The sequence below is a fragment of the Microcaecilia unicolor genome, chromosome 3 (genome assembly GCF_901765095.1).
Source record: "Microcaecilia unicolor chromosome 3, aMicUni1.1, whole genome shotgun sequence".
Taxonomy (NCBI): domain Eukaryota; kingdom Metazoa; phylum Chordata; class Amphibia; order Gymnophiona; family Siphonopidae; genus Microcaecilia; species Microcaecilia unicolor.
Window position 1 is genome coordinate 361093721 of NC_044033.1, and position 21005 is coordinate 361114725.

The 21005-nt window shown below is 42.0% G+C and overlaps 1 protein-coding gene across 2 annotated transcripts in view; it reads left to right on the plus strand.

Annotated features, from left to right (window-relative positions):
* RWDD1 (RWD domain containing 1) overlaps positions 1 to 20027 on the plus strand; it is a 41081-nt gene extending 21054 nt beyond the window's left edge. For both annotated transcript variants that reach the window (XM_030198540.1, XM_030198539.1), the window contains exons 6-7: positions 5837 to 5899; positions 19749 to 20027. In XM_030198540.1, the coding sequence (XP_030054400.1) occupies positions 5837 to 5899; positions 19749 to 19858 (173 nt within the window). In that variant the 3' untranslated portion in view covers positions 19859 to 20027. The remainder of the gene's footprint in view (positions 1 to 5836; positions 5900 to 19748) is intronic.
* Positions 20028 to 21005: the final 978 nt, after the last annotated feature.

A 21005-nucleotide genomic window follows, 5' to 3' on the forward strand; every position in this document is an offset into this window, starting at 1 on the left:
GAATGTAAAAGGGCTAAATATCCCCAGGAAAAGACAGTTGTTGTTCCGGGAGTTGATAAGACTGCAAATAGATGTGGGCTTGATTCAGGAAACTCACCTGAAGGCAAAGTATGAATATCTTTGCAAACACAAGCAATATTCAATTATCCACTTTGCCTCCAGCAAGGATAACACGAAAAGCAGGGGTGTGCTAATTGTGTTTCGAAATACCAAGCCCTGGGGGATAAAGAAAGTGATAAAGGACAAGCAAGGTCGATACCTGTTAATAGTTTTCGAATTAGCAGGCCAAACCTATACCATGGTAAATATATATGGGCCCAATACACAACAATCGGAATTCTTTAAAGAGCTAGACCACCTGCTTAGTAGAAATATAGAAGGAACCTTGCTAATGGGAGGGGACTTCAACCTTACACTGAATCCAAGTCTGGATAATTCCTCAACTGTGGCAAATTATGCCAAGCAAGATAGGCGAAACTTTCAAGATTTCCTTACGCGCTGGCAATTAATAGACTATTGGCGTAGGGATAACCCCAGGGAACGCACTTACACATTTTTTTCAACAGTACATCATACTTCATCTAGGATAGATATGTGGCTAGGAGATGCCTCCCTTCTGGGACGAGCTGAAACCCCACAGATTATTCCCCATACCTGGTCAGATCACTCACCGGTTATATTGCAGATCAGAGGAGTGGGACCTGAAAGGCCGAGACCTCTTTGGCGGCTGGATGACGCACTATTAACTGACCCAAATAATGTATCTCAAGTAGAACAATTTATTAAAGAGTACATTAATTTTAATGATAACGGAGAAGTATCTCCAATTGTTTTGTGGGAAGGCCTTAAAGCAGTGATAAGGGGCCATCTGATAGCATTAAAGTCACGGGTGTGGAAGGCCCGATGTGCGCAGGAAAATAGCATTCGCCAGCAATTAGTGGAGGTTGAGGCAAGCTTGCAGAGGGGAGAGACAACAGACCTCACGACTCTCAGGATACGGGCACATGATCTACGCACACAGATACATGACCTTGAGCTAGCTGATATCAATGAGAAGTTGCAAAGGGTACGCCAGACACATTTCGAATTTGGCAACAAACCAAGTAAATTGTTAGCCCATAAATTAAAACAACATAATACTAGAAATGTGATAGGAGGGTTGCGAGATGAAGGGGGAGCTGTACATACTGATCAAGATTTTTTAGAAGAGGCCTTTAGGGGATTCTATGAAAAGCTTTATAATTCAGAAATAACACAGAACCCCGAGGAGGTAGCCAATTTTTTGGCGGATATAGACCTTCCAGCACTTACAAAGGAAGCTGATCAGTTATTGGGCAGTCCCATCACAGTTGAAGAGGTCGAGCAGACGATCAAAGGACTGTTACCTAATAAAGCTCCGGGCCCTGATGGGTTTACCAACAAATTTTATAGGAGCTTTGGGAAGATATTGTCCCCCATCTTGTTAAAAGTCTTCAACTCCATAGACGAGGTTACTGGCCTACCACCGACTTGGAATCTGGCGACCATTACAGTACTTCCCAAACCGGGCAAGGATCCCCTCATATGCAGCTCTTACAGGCCCATCTCATTATTGGGAGTAGACTATAAGATATTTACTAAGATTTTGGCCAATAGATTGCAGAAATATCTTCCCATGCTCACGCATGAGGACCAGGCAGGTTTTGTACAGAACCGCCAAACCTTTGATAACATTAGAAGGGCACTGCAGGTAATTCAAGGGGCACAGATCACTAATTCTCCCCTGTGTATGCTTTCCCTGGACGCTGAAAAGGCCTTCAACCGTGTCAGCTGGCCTTTTCTTTTCGCAGTACTAAAGAAGGCGGGTATTGAGGGAAGGTTTGCGGAGTGGCTAAAAACTATATATAAACTCCCGAGGGCAGCGGTGCGAATCAACGGGATCCTGTCTCGCCCATTTTCTCTCCATAGAGGTACTAGGCAGGGTTGCGCACTGTCGCCAATGTTGTTTGCTATGGTGATGGAACCCTTTGCAGCCAAAATCAGAGCAAATGCTGGAATCCGAGGTTTGAGGGGGGGGGGGGATTGAGACCAAAATACTTCTTTTCGCAGATGACATCCTGCTGCTCTTAAAAGATCCCCTTTCAGCTTTTCCATTGATCGGAGAGGAAATACAGGCTTATGGAGCTGTATCAGGCTTTAAAATAAACTTTGACAAATCAGAGGCACTGGACATAAACATATCTAATATTCAATTAGAACAACTGAAATCCCAGTTCCCATACAGATGGGCTAATAAATACATCAGATATTTAGGGGTCAATATACCTCGTAGTCTAGCAGAAATTTTTAAAAGCAACTTCCCAATGAAGGCGCTAGAATTGTTTCGGGAGCTAGAGAAATGGGAGGGCTTAACATTATCTTGGGTGGGCAGGATCAGCGCTGTCAAAATGATAGTTCTCCCGAAGCTCCTATACTTATTTATGGCCTTACCAATTGACATACCGGAAGACTATTTCCGGGGCCTGCAAAGAAAACTGTTTTCCTTTATCTGGAGGAAAAGGCCACCCCGGGTCCGGCGGGAGGCGTTGTGTCAATTAAGAGACAGAGGGGGAATGGGGGTCCCTGCACTTCGTGAATACTACCATGCAGCTCACTTACGAATTCTAGCGATCTGGCTACAAGATAGGGGGAAGATATGGGCTTGCATAGAACAGAGCTGGCTAAAGTCATACCCACTTAGGGCTATACCCTGGCTACAAAAGCAACAACTGAAAAAGGTCATAAGAGACAGCCCTTCCCTGATCCAATGGCCACTAAACACATGGTATAAGATTAGGGAGAAATTCTTTCCAGAGAGGAAATACTTTAAACATGCATTCCTTAGATTTACACCTCAATTTGGACCAGGAGCAATTGATAAAGCTTATGAAGACTGGGAGGCCATGGGATTGTATACATTGGGGCAAATGTGCGAGGAAGAACAGGTCCCTTCCTTTCAGATGTTGCGTCAGGAATATGGGCTCTCACCTCTCCAGGTGTTTCAATATTACCAGGTGCGGGACTTTGTCTATCGCAATGCAGGAGAGGAGCTGAGCCTAGCCGAGACAACGCTGGAAAAGGGGATGATGGGAGGAGGAGATAGAGGTAGCATTTCCAGGATATACAGGGCCTTGTTATCCCAATCCCAGCCGGTGGAACATTACACAAGAAAATGGGAATTGGCAATGGGGGTATCATATGAACCTACACAATGGGCACAGGCCTTTAGATCCCTATTAAGAGTATCGATATCCAGCTCATTGGTTGAAAATGGGCATAAAGTACTATACAGCTGGTATTACACTCCAAGTCGCTTGACCACCATGTATCGATCGGGCTCTGCTCTATGTTGGCGGCAGTGTGGAGAGATAGGAGATATGTATCATATATGGTGGGCGTGCGATCAGGCGCAAAGATATTGGGAAAAAGTAGGGGATTTTGTTAATGAGGTGACGGGTATACAATACCCAATGACAATGCATACATGCCTGCTACACTTTAAACCATCAGGAATCAGAAACCACATTCACAGATTTGCCACACAGGTGTTTATCAGGAAAGATGGTCCTGGCCTCATGGTGGAAAAAATCACACTTACCTGATTTACCAGTGGTTATAAACAAACTTAGGTACATTCAGCTGATGTCTAAGCTTACAGCAATGCGTAATGGGCAAATTGCTCAATACCATAAAATTTGGGATTTGTACACTACATGGTCTTCCAAGAATATGGCAGCAGTTATGTTAAACACACAGACATAGGGGGGGGGGGGGAATGTGGGTGGGAAAGGGGGGGAAGAGGTTCGGGTTTATTGAGCGATAATAGGTGATGATGTTAGAGGTTTCAATCAATGTTCATGTTAAAGATGCTAGGTTGTCATGATTACAAAATGGAACTGTAAGATATGGCTACTGAATTTGTATGATATTGGAAAATGTATAAATAAAAAACATTAAAAAAAAGAAAAGGAAGGAGAAGAAATATGTCAGAGATGAATGTATTGATGGACTGGAAGGAGTCAGGACAAATGGACAGCACCCTAGTAGTAGGTATATTGGTGTTCTAGAGCCCTGTGTAATATTTGTAGTGCTGCCCATTCGTAGGTAGGGTTCATGTTTGAATCATAGAAATTAGTGCTGCTGTTGTATACTAGGTTTGCTACATGTATGTTGAGTTAGGATTTTTTTCATGTTTTGTAATATTTCACAATGTACCTGGTAGTGGAGAGATTTGTTGCTATTACTCAGATGACATGAGAATCGGAACTTTTTTTAATTCATATGGTAGCTTCCATGGAGAGTACAAAAAAATAAAATGAGAGCAGTAGGGGGTAGACCAAATGTGTATCCAAACAGCAGGTTTATTCAAACATACAGTCCTGCGTTTCTGCACTTCGCCTGCCTCAGAAGTCAATATCTCAGCCACTGATGATAACAATACATAAATGGGTTGGAGAATCCAATAATACTGCATTCAACAAAGACGCAATAAAGTATTGCCACAGTAGTGCAGTCAAAGTAAAATGTGTGTGTCAACCAAAGACAGGCATGACTTAGTGCCGAAACGCAGGACTGTGTCGAGTCTTTGGACTTTATTTATTTATTTGGATTGTGCTCACACCTTTTTCAGGAGTAGCTCAAGGTGAGTTACATTCAGGTACTCTGGATATTTCTCTGTCCCAGGAGGGCTCCCAATCTAAGTTTGTACCTGAGGCAATGGAGGGTTAAGTAACTTGCTCAAGATCACAAGGAGCAGCAGTGGGATTTGAACCGGCCACCTCTGGATTGCAAGACCGGTGCGCTAACAACTAGGCCACTCCTCCACTTTGTTTGAATATACCTGCTGTTTGGATACACATTTGGTCTACCCCATACGTCTCTCTTTTTTTTTTTTTTTTGTACACTGTGTTGTTGCTAGGGGAAAACGTCCATGGAGAAAAATGTGTTGGTTTTTTTTTTCTGAATTAAATGTAAGACGGTGGGGTGGGGGTGGGGGGGGAAGGGTTTTTTCTCAAAAGTAAGACCAGCGACCAAAATGATAAATAGTATGGAACTCCTCTCATATGAGGAAAGACTAAAAAGTTTAGGGCTCTACTGCTTGAAAAAGAGATGGCTGAGAGGGGATATGAGGTCTGCAAAATCCTTAGTGGTGTAGAATGAGTAGAATTGAATCAACCTTTTCCTCTTTTCAAAGTACAGAGACTAGGGGACACTCAATGAAGTTACATGGAAATCCTTTTAAAATAAATAGGAGGAAATATTTTCTCACTCAGTGAATAGTCGCCGGAGAATGTGTTGACATCTGTTAGCATATCTGAGTTTAAAAAAGGTTTGGACGAGTTCCAGGAGGAAAAGTCCATGGGAAACCACTGTTTGTCCTGGGGTGTTGCTACTGTTTGGGTTTCTGCCAAGTACTTGTGCCCTGGATTGGCCACTGTTGGAAACAGGATACTGGGCTAGATGGTATGACTATTCTTACGTTCTTATCCACAAGAACTACCATATTGTATTAAACCAAAGGTCCACGAGGGTCACATTATCTGTCGAGCGTGTTACAACTGAAAAAAGTTTGAGAATCAGTGGTCTTACAAGTATTCTAACTTCTCAGTGGTACACTGTACAACTGAGCTGATGCCAAATATTTGATATTCAGATCTCTTATGCTTCCTTTGTTCCTACTGTTATAAGGTACATAAGCTATTATAAGGGGCAGAATCCACTAACATGCAGACTACAAAACTGTACCTTTGTTATAGTAGCTGTTAATTTACTTCTGAATATGTACATATTTTCACAAGAAATATTTTATGTCTCCTAGGGAAGCAGTTGTTTGAAACAGATCATAATCTGGACACATCTGATATTAAATTCCTTGAAGAAGGTAAGCCAGTTTCATAGATTCTGTGTTTTGGATAAGGTCTGAGTCAACTGCTGGGTTGTAATGTTGCGCTGAAGAGCAGGGAACTAATGTAACTTGCCACTAAAGATGAAAACAGCATCTTAGTGGCCGGCAACAGCTTGCAAGGCACTTGCTGCCATGGCCACAACAGTATTAAGAAGCATACAGTTGATCACCTCTATATGGGTTATGTGAAAAATGCTGAGCATGCAGACTTGATGATAGCACGCTTGATTTAAACAGACTGTGTGCAGGTGACTTGTTTAGTTTTATTTACATTTTGTGTGAACATCCCAGATGTTCCATAATCTGCCTGTGTGACCACTCAGACACCTTTAACATGGAAGTTCTCTGGTATTTGCAACATTCAGTACTACTTTAGTATTAGTGACTTGGAGGCAACACACAGCATGTAAAAGCAATTCAAAAGCACATTAAAAAAGTATTTATACAACTCCCATAAGAAAGCCAGCTGCTGTGTAGTGGGCATGGTGGTAGCTGAAGGCAGTTGTAGCTTTCTAAATTTTATTTGCATACCAAGAAATGGTGTTAGGATTAGGAATTAAGTTCTATATTAAAAATCCATTTTGGGGTTTATTTTAAATTGAGGAGAATTTTGATTTTGTTGAACCAACAGCATCTGAAGATTATTTCAGTTAGCTGATCTCATATTGGTTTGATGTGATACCCCTTCTCTTCCTCCTTTAAATGAGAGAGAGAGAGATAAATAAAAGAAGGGACAGTGGATAAATATTTAGAAAACTTAGAAAATATGTTCCCTTAAATTTTACTTTTATCTGCTCACTTTTTGGCTTATTTTACTTGCTTTTTTGGGGGGGGGGGATGACTTTTTTGTTTTTGTTCATTGTTACCTCGGTTACTATCTTTTTCACCCTTCCCCAGTCTTCTTTCCTATTTTCCTTTCATTTCATTGTCCTCATCATCCTCCTCTAAATTCCCAGTTGTTTTTCCACCTAGCCTCATCTTACTGTCTAGTAGTCTCTGCTGGGCTGCAGCTGAACCCCCTACTTTTTTGACTCAGCAGCCAAGAGACTACTACATATGCATGAAAGAGATTTGCATATAATGGTGGCAGTATATGCAAATCAAGTTCATTCATATTCACTGTGGATATCCTAGGGGTACTCCAGAACCGGACTTGGGGAACACTGATCTAGTCTGCACAATAAGGCGGCCAGAGCAGCACCTTCCACTCTGTGCAGGTTACACCATCGTGATCAAATACTGGCATCACAAGTACAGCAGTCACACAATCATGGAAGAGTGGGTTTGTGATTTTGGTTGCAGTGTACTCACATGCATGGTCAATAGTTGATTAAACCAGCAATCCAGTGTTCAGGGAGGATAGTATAATAACTGAAGAACTAAATGAATGCTCAGGTCATACCCACACCATCAACTTAAACATGGAATAGAGCAAATTTAAAAAGCTGATAAGTCGCAAGCCATGACTTTTAGTGAAACACCAGATTGAAAATCTCTTCCACTTGAAAGCGCATAGCCCCTGCACTAGATGGATATCTCAAGCCAGTCTAGTTTTCATGATCTCCACAATGATTATGTATGAGATAGGTTTGCAGTGGAGGCACTGCATGCAAGTATATGTCGTGCATATAGGTATGTTGTGGGTGTCCTGAAAATCTGACCGGCTTGGTGTGTCCTGAGGATTCTTGTGGAAGGTCTTCAATTATCTGTGTAGAAGGTCTTCAATTATCTGTCAGGGTGTCCTGAATAGGTTGTGGAACTCCAAGGGCATAAACAAGACTCAGTTGACATGATGTGAGAGCTAGAGACTTAAGGGCTAGATTAATAAGATGGTCCCCTTATTAGTGTTGGGAATCAAAGCAGCTTGTAAGGGGGTAGAGCAACTAGGATTTTGAGAAAAGGAAACCAGTTCTGCGACAGCCAATAAGGCACTGTGAGAATCATGGTGCTTTGGCTTTGTTGGAACTTTGCAGGATTCTTGTTTTAAGGGAACTTGGAAGGTAAGTATAGAGAAGCGACCAAGTCCATGGAATTATCAGGGCAACTGGAACTAGTGCTAGGAGGAGGAAGAGGAAGCTTTGTGTTCTTTCCTGGCAAACGGGTCAATTTGAGGCACTCCCCACTTCTAAAGAGGGAAATTGAGAAGAGTAATACTGAGACTATTCATGAGGCTAAAGAGTTGTTCTGAGAGCGATATAGATATAATCACAGATTCTGGCTGTTGTAGAGCAGACACACAGAGATCCTGAGCCTCCCTGCTTGTTTGAACAGGCAATCAAGTTCCAATGTATTATAAACAAGCACACCGGAATTGTGAAGGAAATGAAGGAATACTGAGGACATAAAAGATCACCCTGAATTCCAAGTAGTCGATGTGAAGTGTGGTCTCATACTTTATCCATATTTCTTGTAAGTGATGTTGAGCTTCCTACCCTTTCTGGTGTTCTCCATCAAAACCTCAGATTGTGGGGAAACATCCAGGGAGGAGAGGCTCGAATTAGCTTAAGGAGGCCTGGCCAATGTGGATTGCAGATGAAAATCCATAGGCCCCTTCACCACTACCAGGACTGTTGCCTTCTTGAATCTACCCTTTCACTTCCCCATCTGAGCAGAGCACAATGCCATGCTTGATGCTCCGAGTTGGCTCCAAAGGGGAGGTGGAATTTGCCCTTCCGGGCACATGCCTGTGTCCTGCGGCAGGAACACGCCTTTGTAACTGGAGTCTGGGACATTAGCAAGAGTCCAGAACAAGAAGGCAATCCACCACACTGCATGCAGATGGTCTGGAATGCTCCAGGCCATCATCCTTCTTTGGGCTCTTTTAAAATAATGTCCAGAAGAAACGGAATGAGACTGAGAGCCTATGGGGGGCATAATTGAACGGTATTCCTGAGGGTGTCCTCGCAGGATGTCCTCGTGAAGGGGCGGGGAAACCCATATTATTAAAACAAGATGGGCGGCCATCTTTCGTTTCGATAATACGATCGGGGACGCCTAAATCTCAACATTTAGGTTGTCCTTAGAGATGGTCGTCCCCGGTTTTCAGCGATAATGGAAACAGAGGATGCCCATCTCAGAAACGATCAAATCCAAGCCATTTGGTCGTGGGAGGAGCCAGCATTCGTAGTCCACTGGTCCCCCTCACATGCCAGGACACCAATGGGGCACCCTAGGGGGCACTGCAGTGGACTTCACAAATTGCTCCCAGGTGCATAGCTCCCTTACCTTGGGTACTGAGCCCCTCAATCCCCCCCCCCCCCCCACTCCCCACAACTGTACAATACTGCCATAGCCCTAAGGGGTGAAGGGGGGCACCTACATGTGGGTACAGTGGGTTTTGAAGGGCTCACACTTACCACCACAAGTGCAACAGGTGGGGGGAGTGGATGGGCCTGGGTCCGCCTGCCTGAAGTGCACTGCACCCACTAAAACTGCTCCAGGGACCTACATACTGCTGTCAGGGAGCTGGGTATGACATTTGAGGCTGGCAAAAAATATTTAAAAAATTTTTTTTGGGAGGGTGGGAGGGAGTTAGTGACCACTGGGGTAGTAAGAGGAGGTCATCTGATCAGTTTGGGCACCTTTTTGAGGCTTGTTTACAAGAAAAAATGGACCAAGTAAAGTCAGCCAAGTGCTCGTCAGGGACGCTCTTCTTTTTTCCATTATCGGCCGAGGACGCCCGTGTGTTAAGTACGCCCCAGTCCCACTTTTGCTATGCTTCCGACACGCCCTCGTGAACTTTGGTCGTCCCTGCGACGGAAAGCAGTTGAGAACACCCAAAATCGGCTTTCGATTATGCTGATTTGGGCGACCCTGGGAGGAGGACGCCCATCTTGCGATTTGTGTTGAAAGATGGATGCCCTTCTCTTTCGAAAATAAGCCTGTATGTGTGATTTTTATGCTGGTGTTGTATTTTAGAATGTGAATGATGTGGTTGTGGCTCACTCAAACCAAACAAAACTTTGGGAAATTTAGTCAGGAAATCCTTGTAATTTATTTTTGTTTCTGGGATTTAGTTGTTGCTTACAAGTCATTTTATCAGTATGAGGCACACCCAAGCATAGTGCGTACAAAAACAGTAGGAAGTTAAGGTTTCTCTTTACTGATATAACTTGAAGTTAGGATAGTAAATATCTCAGAAAGCTGCAAATGAAAGAGGCTTAAGTGGAGACTGTACCTGGGGAGTGATGAACCTAACCACTACGAGGCACCTATCACAAGACAAGAAATTAGAATAAAGATAGATGACTGATACATCACAATGTAATATCTCTGTTAGTGCACACTGATAATTAAGGGAAGCTAGGGTTAAAAAGAACAGATACTTACGTACAAAAACTTTGATTTGAAACCTGAAAGTTAAGAGTTTAAGGAAAGAAACACATATTGTTTGTGACTTATAAAAAAAACTGTTGGTGTTTTTAAAAAAATAAAAAATTAATACTTATTTGATTTGATATTTGGAATTCACATGTGGAAGAAATTATTTTGCTGTAGAAAGGTTAACGATATCTGTAGAGTTGGAAGCAATTTTGGGTGGTCCGTTGGTAAAAATGTACAAACTCTTGCTTCAAAATAAAAATTTACATTATATGTGATAAAGTAATAATTTTATACCTCGCACTCTTTATTAAATTCAGCTAGAGATTTATTTTACATAATTGGTTCACCTGGCTGTAGGTAGCGAAAGGTTAGTTAGCAAAGAACAGTGTTCCCTGAATGTGGACATAATCTAACAATCTCTATGCATATTCAGAGAGCTGCCTCCTTGATGCCTTTCATGTTGACTTAATAAAAGGAGCTTAATGTTCATATTCTGGCACAAATTTATAGTTACGCCAGCTTGCGTGTTGCGTTAATTTCTGCATATTTAAAAGAGGCATGCCAGCGAGCAAAAGGAATGTATAGTACGTAAAAAGGTAACGTCAGGAGAGAGACTTCAGCATCAAGAAAGTAACGGAACTTATGCAGAAAACCCAAAAGGTCCCCTTGCACAGAAGAGGAGTGGGGAAGGAGGCAGAGTTTAGGAATGGTGAGTCTGGTATAGCTAAGTACATGGTTCAGAGGGGGCACTGGACTTCCAAGTGTGGCATTACTTTCTGCACGATTATAGGGGAATGCAGTGAACATGCGAGACTCCTTTGCAATGTGTGTTGTGTGTGTGTGTGGGGGGGGGGGGGGGTATTTATTTTTAATATCACTCTTGTCACAAATTTATTTTCTTTTGTGGATGTTTATACTGTTGATCATAAATATGTATCGTTAGCAGAACAGAAAATAGAGTAAGTTTCTTGCCCTATATGATTTAATCAAAGCCAGCCTCTCATGCTGTTAGTGGATAGCACACTGTTCTCTGACTTTCAGTCTGATGAATGGTCGGGGCAGAATTTTAAATCTGTGAACAAGGAAATAAACCTCCAAACAATCATTTAGGCTTTATACCACTTATGGACAAATCCATTCAAAATGAAAAAATAACCCACCATCCAGAAGTTCCCCGTCCATAACCCTATCCTCTCTAGACTGAAATATTAAATTACTTTAATTAAGGAGAAAAATGTTTTCAAACCCTTTCTAAAAGATGTTAATCTTTCCATTTCCCATAACTAGAACCCAAAACACTCAGACAAAATTCCAAAGTCAGAACTTCTGATAATGAGTGAAAGATCATACTGATGAATAGTCACTAGCAGATAAGCCAATTTTTGAAAGTAGAATAATTTAAATATCAAAACTATCCATTTAAACAAATGGCGTTCTCTAATCGGTAATGAATGGAGTTCTCTCAAAATACATTGTGTGCTCTCCCAATGAGGATACCTCTAATGAATATGCATAAACGAGGGAGGAATGCAAATCTGTCATGCATATTCACTAAGGTATCCTGAAAACTGATCACTTGGAAGATGTTAAGGAAATAAAACTTGACCTTCAAGCTTTTGGCGCAGTTTTTCTTTCATGTGGAATCCTTAAAATATTTGATGAAATTCTGACAGAACTGTGATGCTCTCTTTCTCTCCCCTCCCAGTCCCACTTTCAATATAATGTATTCAGTTGTGAGGGAGGAAGATATTTTATGGCAAAGTGTATTTTTTTTTAGCATCTGTACAAATTGTACCACTCCCATTCTCCCACCAAGCTTACCAGATATAATGTACAATGTATTTACTCGAGACAAGTGGAATTGCAGTCTACACTCATTTGTACGGTTTGGTGGTGGGGGAGTGGTTAAGCTATAAAACTGATAAGATAAGCATGTATACAGTCTATCTTTGTTATAGGGTTTCTGTCTCTTTAATAGAGAGGTGTGGTAGCCGTGTTAGTCCACTCTTAAGATTATCAATAGAAATCAAACAAAATAAAACATGGAAAAGAAATTAAGATGATACCTTTTTTATTGGACGTAACTTAATACATTTATTGATTAGCTTTCGAAGGTTGCCCTTCTTCGTCAGGCAACCTTCGAAAGCTAATCAAGAAATGTATTAAGTTATGTCCAATAAAAAAGGTATCATCTTATTTTCTTTTCCATGTTTTATTTTGTATGATTTCTATTCTCTTTAATACATATCTATTTTCTTCTGATTGGCCACCAGAGGTCACTATTAGTCCAGATGTTCTCTTGATTTGATATTAAAGTGTGGACTTTTTTTTTTTTTTTTTTGTAACATTTGTACCCCGTGCTTTCCCACTCATGGCAGGCTCAATGCAGCTTACATGGGGCAATGGAGGGTTAAGTAACTTGCCCAGAGTCACAAGGAGCTGCCTGTGCCTGAAGTGGGAATTGAACTCAGTTCCCCAGGACCAAAGTCCACCACCCTAACCACTAGGCCACTCCTCCACTAGTCCTCCTAGCCAAGCTGAATTGGTCAATATTAATTTGCAATGTAATTCTGTAGTAGTGCTGGATGTTGATACTGGATTTACATTTTCCATTTGGAAAAGATAACTCTCCTCATAATGCAGCAGAGTGGACTGTGCTGTCTGACTGAGACTATAAGAATAACTATACTAGGATAGACTGGTCCATCTAGCCCAGTATCCTATTTTCAACAGTGGCCAATCCAAGTCACAAGTAGAAACCCAAATAGCAGCAAACTTCTGAAAAAAAACACAAACAAAACCAAAACCCTAAGAGAGCAGTACAGTATAGGGAGTAGAGTACTTCTCTGTAGGAAAGAAGAGCAGAATTTGGGTGGTGATTTTTGTATCTGATTCAGGGGCATAGCCATGAGTGAGCCTGAGCTGGTCTGGGCCCCTCCACTTTTTCCTTTGGCCCACCCAGCATCTAATCACGCCATTATCCACAAGCCCTGCCTACTGAAGAAATACAGAGGAGGCGGCACTTTAAGCCACAGATATAATGCTCAGTACTGCAGAGTGCTGCCTGATGATAATCTCGCAAGATCAGCATCAGGCAGTACTTTCCTGCCATCATGTGACAGCAGATGCTGCCTGCCAGCTTACTTGTTCCATGTAGTTGGGGCGGGTGGCTCCGGATTTCGACTGACAGGATGTAGGGATCCCCGCCAGCTAAGGCATTTTAAAATCTTTTTTTTTTTTTTTTGGGGGGGGGGGGGGTTCTGTGTCACCACCACTTCATAAACTCTGCCTCTCCCAAAAATTTAATTCTGGCTAAAATTACTGTTGATCCTAATAGATAAGGTGATGACAAAAGACAAAGATGCTAATGCATAAGGAGAGAAATAGGCAGCAGGCAATGGAGGTGATAATTCTTTATAAGTCTCAGACGCCAGAGGCTGACCGAATTTTGGTTTCAGTTAGTGCCAAAACTGGCCCCAAATCCTTTTTCTGCCCAGTTTCAGCCAAAAGGCTACGGCCGTGGTTTCAGTTTTGGCCAAAACTGACTGTTCATTGGTAGAAGTTGAAAATTTGGGCTTTGTTCCATTTATCTCCCTCCCTCCCCCTCCTCTGAGCAGGAGTTGCCTCCCTCCCCCTTATATGTAGGTACTTCCCTTGGTCCTATTTTATAGTCCCTGTCAGTCTAGGGATGTTGTCAGGGGCAAGAGTGTTCCCCAGTCACTCCTGGCCATTCTGGCTGTGCTCTGAAAATGGCTGCCATCACCTCTAGTGGCAATCTGATGAGATTGCCACAAGAGGTCACAGCAGCCATTTTGAGAATAATGCTGACATGGACAAGAGCAACTGGAATCACTCGTGCCTCGATTAGACCACAAGGGGATTGTAAGGTAGTCAGGGGAGGTACTCTTTGCATTCTTTTTTGTGTGTAATGCGATTGCAAGTAAGCAGTTATGGTCTTGCATAGCAGTTTATATGGTAAATAGAGTGCTCCAAATAAATGCTTTTGATACAGAAGTTTAGCAGGAATTTGTCTGTAAATCTGCGATAAGTTCCTTAGGAATTAGCCTCACTGTAGCGATAGGACATCAGCTGACACTCCAAATGTGGCACAAAGCCATTGTAAAAGCACTGTGGCTTTTAGTTTCAGTTTTCATTAACTGAGGTCAATGTGTGGAGGCTATTTTGCTTGGAGGTAAAATATGGCCTTTCATCATTTAAATTAGTATCCAAGCCAGAATATCTCTCTGTATAAAACGCACCTCCAATGTTCTAATGAAGCCGGAAGGCTATCTGAAACCGGAAGATGTAGTTGTGTAGATCGCTTTTCCCCCATGAGTGTCTGCCCCGCCTTTGCGTCACAATGTGATGATGTCGAGGGTGGAGCACTGACACTCACCGAATCACATCGCTTGCCTAAAAATGACTGTCAGCATGCGGCGAAATCAACACGTACAACTTGGCAACGTGGATGTAACTGCAGATGTTTCTAACACCATGGAAAAGGCAGGCGGTAAGGGAATTTCGGGTGCACACACAGGGTACGAAATAGTACGTGGACATGGATGACAAGAGATGTCCTACACTTCTAGCCCCACCTACACACACCTTTGAAAATAGGTGCCCAGTACAAGAGACCTACACACACCTTTGACCATAGGTGCCTGGTACAAGATGCTTGGGGAGGCGGGGAGGACCCTGGAAATCGGAGGGAGGTGGGACCCTCGAACTGGGAGGGAGGGAGGGAGGAAGAGGGGGGACCCTGGAACTTGGAGGGAGGGGGACACTGCAACTTGGAGGGAGGGGGGACCCTGGACGGAAGGAAGACCCTGCAACTGGGAGGGAGGGAGGGGACATCCCTGGAACTGGGACGGAGGTAGGCAGGGAAGGGGGACACGGCCCTGCACCTCGGATGGACAGAGGGAACGGCCCTGCAACTCGGAGGGAGGGAGGGTGAGAACACATTTAGCCTAACAATCCCTTTCAAAACATTAATTGCAGAAAGGCAATACCTTGCTAGCGTCCGTTTCAGTGGTTTCAGAAACTGGTCTTTTATCCTAGTATATTTAATATTTGTGTGATTCTAAAGAATTTCCAGGCTCTGTTGGACATGATGTAGATGAAGCATTTTAATCAAACTTGTGGCGGCAGAATCTTGATTCTATGAGAGGAACTTGCAGTGATTGTTTTAAAGCAGAAGTACTGGTCACCTTATTTATTTATTTGTAACATTTTTATCCCACATTTTCCCACCCATTAGCAGGCTCAATGTGGCTTACATAATACCATCAAGGCGATCGCCAAGTCCAGTAAATATTAAACAAATACAGTTTAAAATAAGGGTCAGGTAAGGTTAGGGTATACAAGTACAACAAGGGTCAAGGAACTAAGGAATATACAATATTATAGAGTTAGTAGGGAAATATTACAGTGGAATTAAGTTTATATATATATATATATATATATATATATATATATTGATTTGTAATTTTTCAGAGTATGTAGTGCTTGCATTCAGTAACATCACTGTATGTTTTTTTTTATTATTCTGGATTGTGCATCAGGCTGGTATAATGTCTGCAGTGTAGACTAGTGTCTGGACTCCTTTACTTATTTCAGTAAAAATCTATATATCATGCTTGGCCTTAATCAAAATGGGAAGCATCTCAGTGTTACTTAAACATGCCAGGCTTGTTGAGAAATCCTTGCTAAAATGGTTCTCCTGGTTGTCAGCCTGTGTTTTGTAGTTCCTGGAACTGGAGGATGATAATCTGTGATTTTAGCAGAGGGCTGCCGAATGCAAGATCTGACAATCCCAAGTGGGCCTCATAGGGTCACATTCACAAAATTAAATTTTTGGTTTTGGTGAAAAGTAGACAGTTTTGGTAGCAGTTTCAGTCAAAACTGGGGAAAAAAAAGTTTTGGTCGGCCTCTGTCGGACACTTCATCTCGGATATTGTGGGGCCCTTTTACAAAGGTGCGCTGAAAAATGGCTTGCGGTAGTGTAGGCGCGGGTTTTGGGCACACGCCAATCCATTTTTCAGCGTGCCTGTGAAAAAGGCCCTTTTTTTTAGCTGAAAATGGATGTGCGGGAAAATCAAAATTGCTGCGTGTCCATTTTGGATCTGAGACCTTATTGCCAGCCATTGACCTAGTGGTAGGGAATCCGGGCAGTAATGACCTACGCGCATCAAATGCCACTTGGCGCGCGTCCGAAAATAAAAAAATATTTTTCAGACGCGCGCCAAAAATGAAATTTCCACAAGAGCCACATGGTAGTCGAGTGGTAACTCCATTTTGGTGCGTGTAGACGCTTACACGGCTTAGTAAAAAGACCCCTGTGTTTTTCTAGAGGCCGCACTTTCAAAAGGATATAAACAGGATGAAGTCTGAAAGTGGCTACTAAGATAGTCGGTGGTCTTCATCATAAAGCAAATGGGACAGAAGAAGATACTATGGGGGGAAAAAACAGGATGAGAGAAAGATGATAGACATTTAAATATCTTCATAATGTAAACACACAGGAAGAATCCCTTGATCAATTGAAAGGAAGCTGTGGAACAAGGGATCATAGGATGAGGGTGAAATGGAGTAGAATCAGCAGTAATATAAGTAAATATTTCTTTATAGAAAAGATAGTGAATATGTGTAACAGCCTCCCGGTAAAGGTAGTAGACATTAAGGCAGTGTCTGAGTTCAAGAAAGCATAGGGTAAGGTAGAAAGGGTGTTTTTGTGGGTGTGGTCCCTCTCCACAAAATTGGAAGTTAGGAAGCATAGGCCAGTTAGTCTGATCACTATGGTAAGTAAATTGATAGAAATGCTGTTAAGGCAGAGAATAATGCAGTTTCTGGAATCCAGTGGATTCTGGGCTCTTGACTGGGTGATGAATGAGCTGGATCGAAGGAGAATATTGCACTGAGATTTCAGGAAAACGTTTGGCATGGTTGTGCTCAGGTGAAAAGAAGGGAAAAAGCATGCTGAGGCCCACAGTATTGATGAAGATGCACAGATTTGGGGAGGGGTGATATAAATCGACTGTAAATTATTTTAGTCAGGGTTTGGTAGCTGTTAACCTTCTAGTTTTTAATTCCTTTGTCTAGCATTTGATGAAACTTCAGATCATACAGACTCGCTTTCCACTTATGTGATGACTCTATTTCAAATTGGGGGGGGGGGGGGACTGTTACAAACAAACTTCAGAATCAGTGGATGCATACTCACATTCTCCCTGCTCCCCCCCCCCCCCCCACACACACACACATACATATACCACATACCAAATAATAGTGTTTCTGTTAATCTTGCTGTTTATTTTTTTGAGGCACAATATTTTCTACGAAAGAATATACTGCATTAGTTTCATAATTTCTGTTTTGTTTTCTTTCTGATATTTGTGGCCAGACATAAGGAAAACAGTAGCAAACCCTTCTCCCTTAGAGTAACATGCAGTATGTAGATTAATTAGCCTGCACTTAATTGTAGGCTGAAACTTTTTTTTTAGTGAGCGGAAAGGAATATGTAACCATGCAAATGCCAGCATGATATAATCTAGAAAAGCCGTGCTTCTATGCTGCTTGGGGCTCAGCAGACAGATTCCACTAGTCTGGGTAGACATTTCTTAGCACTGTAAATGACAGCAGATTATTTAGTATTAAAATTTACATATCACTTTGCTTGCTTAAAACTATAGGATACTCAAGTGTGGTGTAAATAAATTTTGCAGAGCAATCCCTGGTTACATTGTATGTTTCAATGGATCCCTATGTGAAATACCTATTGTACATGAATAAATTGCCTTGAGCCACCACTGAAAAATGTATAAGCTAAATGCAAAGAAATAAAGAACCAGAAACAGCCTTTGTTTGCAACAGAACATTTTTCTAAATTTTTATTTGCTTGTTTTACAAGTTCAGGGCCCTGTTTACTAAGCCACTTTATAGGCGTGTTAGCATTTTTTAACACACATTAACTACGTACCGTGTTTCCCCGAAAATAAGACCTACTGGGGTTTTCCTGAAAATTTAAAATATAAGACATCCCCCCAAAAGTAAGACCTACCAAACTTTTTTTTTTTTTTAAGCAGGGCCGCTGAGAGCCACCCAAGTTCGCCCCCCCCCCCCCCCCCCCCATCGCTCCCGGAACTAACCCGAAGCTCCTTTCATCTTCGCAAGTTCGGATTCGAAGCAGCAGGGCAGATCTCTCCTTCCTTCCGTGTCCCGCCCTCGCCTGACGTTACGTTACGTCAGGCGAGGGCGGGACACGGAAGGAAGGAGAGGTCTGCCCTGCTGCGCTGCTGCTTCGAATCCGAATCTGAACTTGCGAAGGTGAAAGGAGCTTAAGGTTAGTTCCAGGAGCGACGGAGGGGGGGGGCCCGGCGACCTCGGGTGGTGGGGGGGTGACCGATGTTTACCAGAAAATAAGACATCCCCCCCCCCAAAATAAGACCTAGCGCGTTTTGGGGAGGAAAAATAAATATAAGACACTGTCTTATTTTCGGGGAAACACAGTATGTGTATTAACTATGTACGTGCATACATGGTTAGCGCGTGCGCTAATTATAGGCATGTTAAAAATGCTAACGCGCCTTAGTAAACAGAGCCCTGAATTTAAAAAACAAAACAAAACAGTGAATATGGCAGTTGCAGAGGTTTGGACATCCTTTCAGTCATTACTTAGTAATATCTTCTTTGGTGAAAATAACAGATTCCAAGCACTTAGTTTAGCCAGCTAAGTCGCTGTAGTCTGTCTTTTTGAAATTTTTCTTCCCCCATTCTTTTAGGTCAGAAGTATTCTTAGGTCTCCTCCTATGAACTGTGTGTTTGAGATCTCCCTGCAGATTTTCAGTAATATTTGCTGAGATAACACAATTCTCTTGATGCTCTTTGGGTACAATGAAACCTCATTCCTTTGGAGGAGGACTGTGCTTTATTAATGCAGTGGAGGTGTAGCCTAATGGTTAGTGTAGTAGCCTGAGAACCAGGGAAACCTGGTTCAATTCGAACTGCAGCTCCTTGTGACTCTTGGTACAAAATAAGTACCTGTATATAATGTGTAAACTGCTTTGATTACCATCCCCCTTCCCAGTCACTTGTTCTGTCTCATTGGTACCATTGAGGACTAGTCAACCACAGCTTTTTGCAAAGCCACAGAAGGCCTAGCAGCTGTACATTGCACAAAGGAAAAAGTGGGAAGTTAGTCTGACTAAGCATGCCAGAGACTTATTTCATTGTTTGTTGTGCATCATACAGACACCAACTTTATGTTACAATCTTCTGCTTCTCCAGGTTTGTTACAGCTGGGTTGCATTATACGTACTCAAAGTTTTGCTTTGGCTTTTATTCAATAAGAGCCTTTTTTATATGTTTTTTTTCTGTGCTGGCCAGATGCAACATGTCTACTGATCAATGGGAGCCATTTGTATTGACTGAAATGGCAAGAACAAGTTTTTTTCTCCCAGTATGTTTAATAAGAGTGTTGCTTATTTTTTTTTTCTCTGCTTTACAGCTGGAAACAGCGTAGAAGTGGATGAATCTTTGTTCCAGGAGATGGATGACTTGGAGTTGGAAGATGATGATGATCCAGACTATAATACAGTCAATTTAGACAGTGAATAAATTCAGTTCCTGGAACTGGCCCTTATTTTTAAGGAGACAGGGGAGTCGCAGCATCTGTGACTTTATCTAGCATGCAATTGTTGAATTATTTTTCTTTATTTCAGGAGATAACACTTCTGATGTATTTACATCATTGTCTCTAAATAATTTGCTTTACAATTCAAGTGTACTAGGATCTGCATTTGATGGTCTTGTTTTTTTCCCCAGCCTTTTAATTGTAAGGCAGCTTTCCTCCACATTTTGAGACAGCATCACAAACAAAAAAAATATTCATACATTCCTTGAAAGTGCTTCCATCTAGATATTCGGACAGCCTATAATAATGTAAACTGCTTTGATTGTACCACAGAAAGACAGTTTGTCAATCCATGACCCTTGGCATCATTTAATACTGGATGTAATATGTGCTTGCCATGATGGAATTGTACCTACCAAAGAAATACAAAGCTATTAATGTGACCCTGTGGAAGATACAGTGCATTTACACAAACATGACAGGAGCTTTCAACAGGGTTGATTTATTCTGATCCACACATCATACTGTAAGATGAGGGCTACCACAGTGTGCAGTTGGTTTCTATTAAATTTTTTTTGTTTACGGTGATGACATAGAATTAAACTTGAGATTAGAGTCAGATGCTACCAGTTTATGAACAGTGGCGAGTAGAAATTACAAAATAGATAAAGCTTAATAAGTGAGCATTGAGTTCAGGGAAATCCAAGATTATTTTTTTTTAATGTCTGCAAAGAAAATTTGAGGGCAATTTTATAGAGCAGTGTTTATGCACTACAGTGGAAGCTTATAAACTTGTATATCTTATGCAGAGAGGTGTTTGTGGTGTTCAGGAGGGTTTTACATTTATATACACACTTTTGAAAATTTGTGCATCATAAAGTGCAGGTATAAATTTAAAGCATATAGGGGATCTTTTACTAAAGCTTAGCTTGAGTTATCTGCAGCAGGGCCCTCTGGTAATTTTCAAAACAAGACCATGTGCATACTGCACCAGCATACTCCAGCCCGCCTGCTAGCTGTTCAGCCACTGACTTTCTTGCCTACCTGCTAACTTGCCAGCCATTGACTTCGTTCCTGTCCATCTGCACCAGCTTGCTCCAGCCCGCCTGCAAGTTGCATGCTGCTAACTTG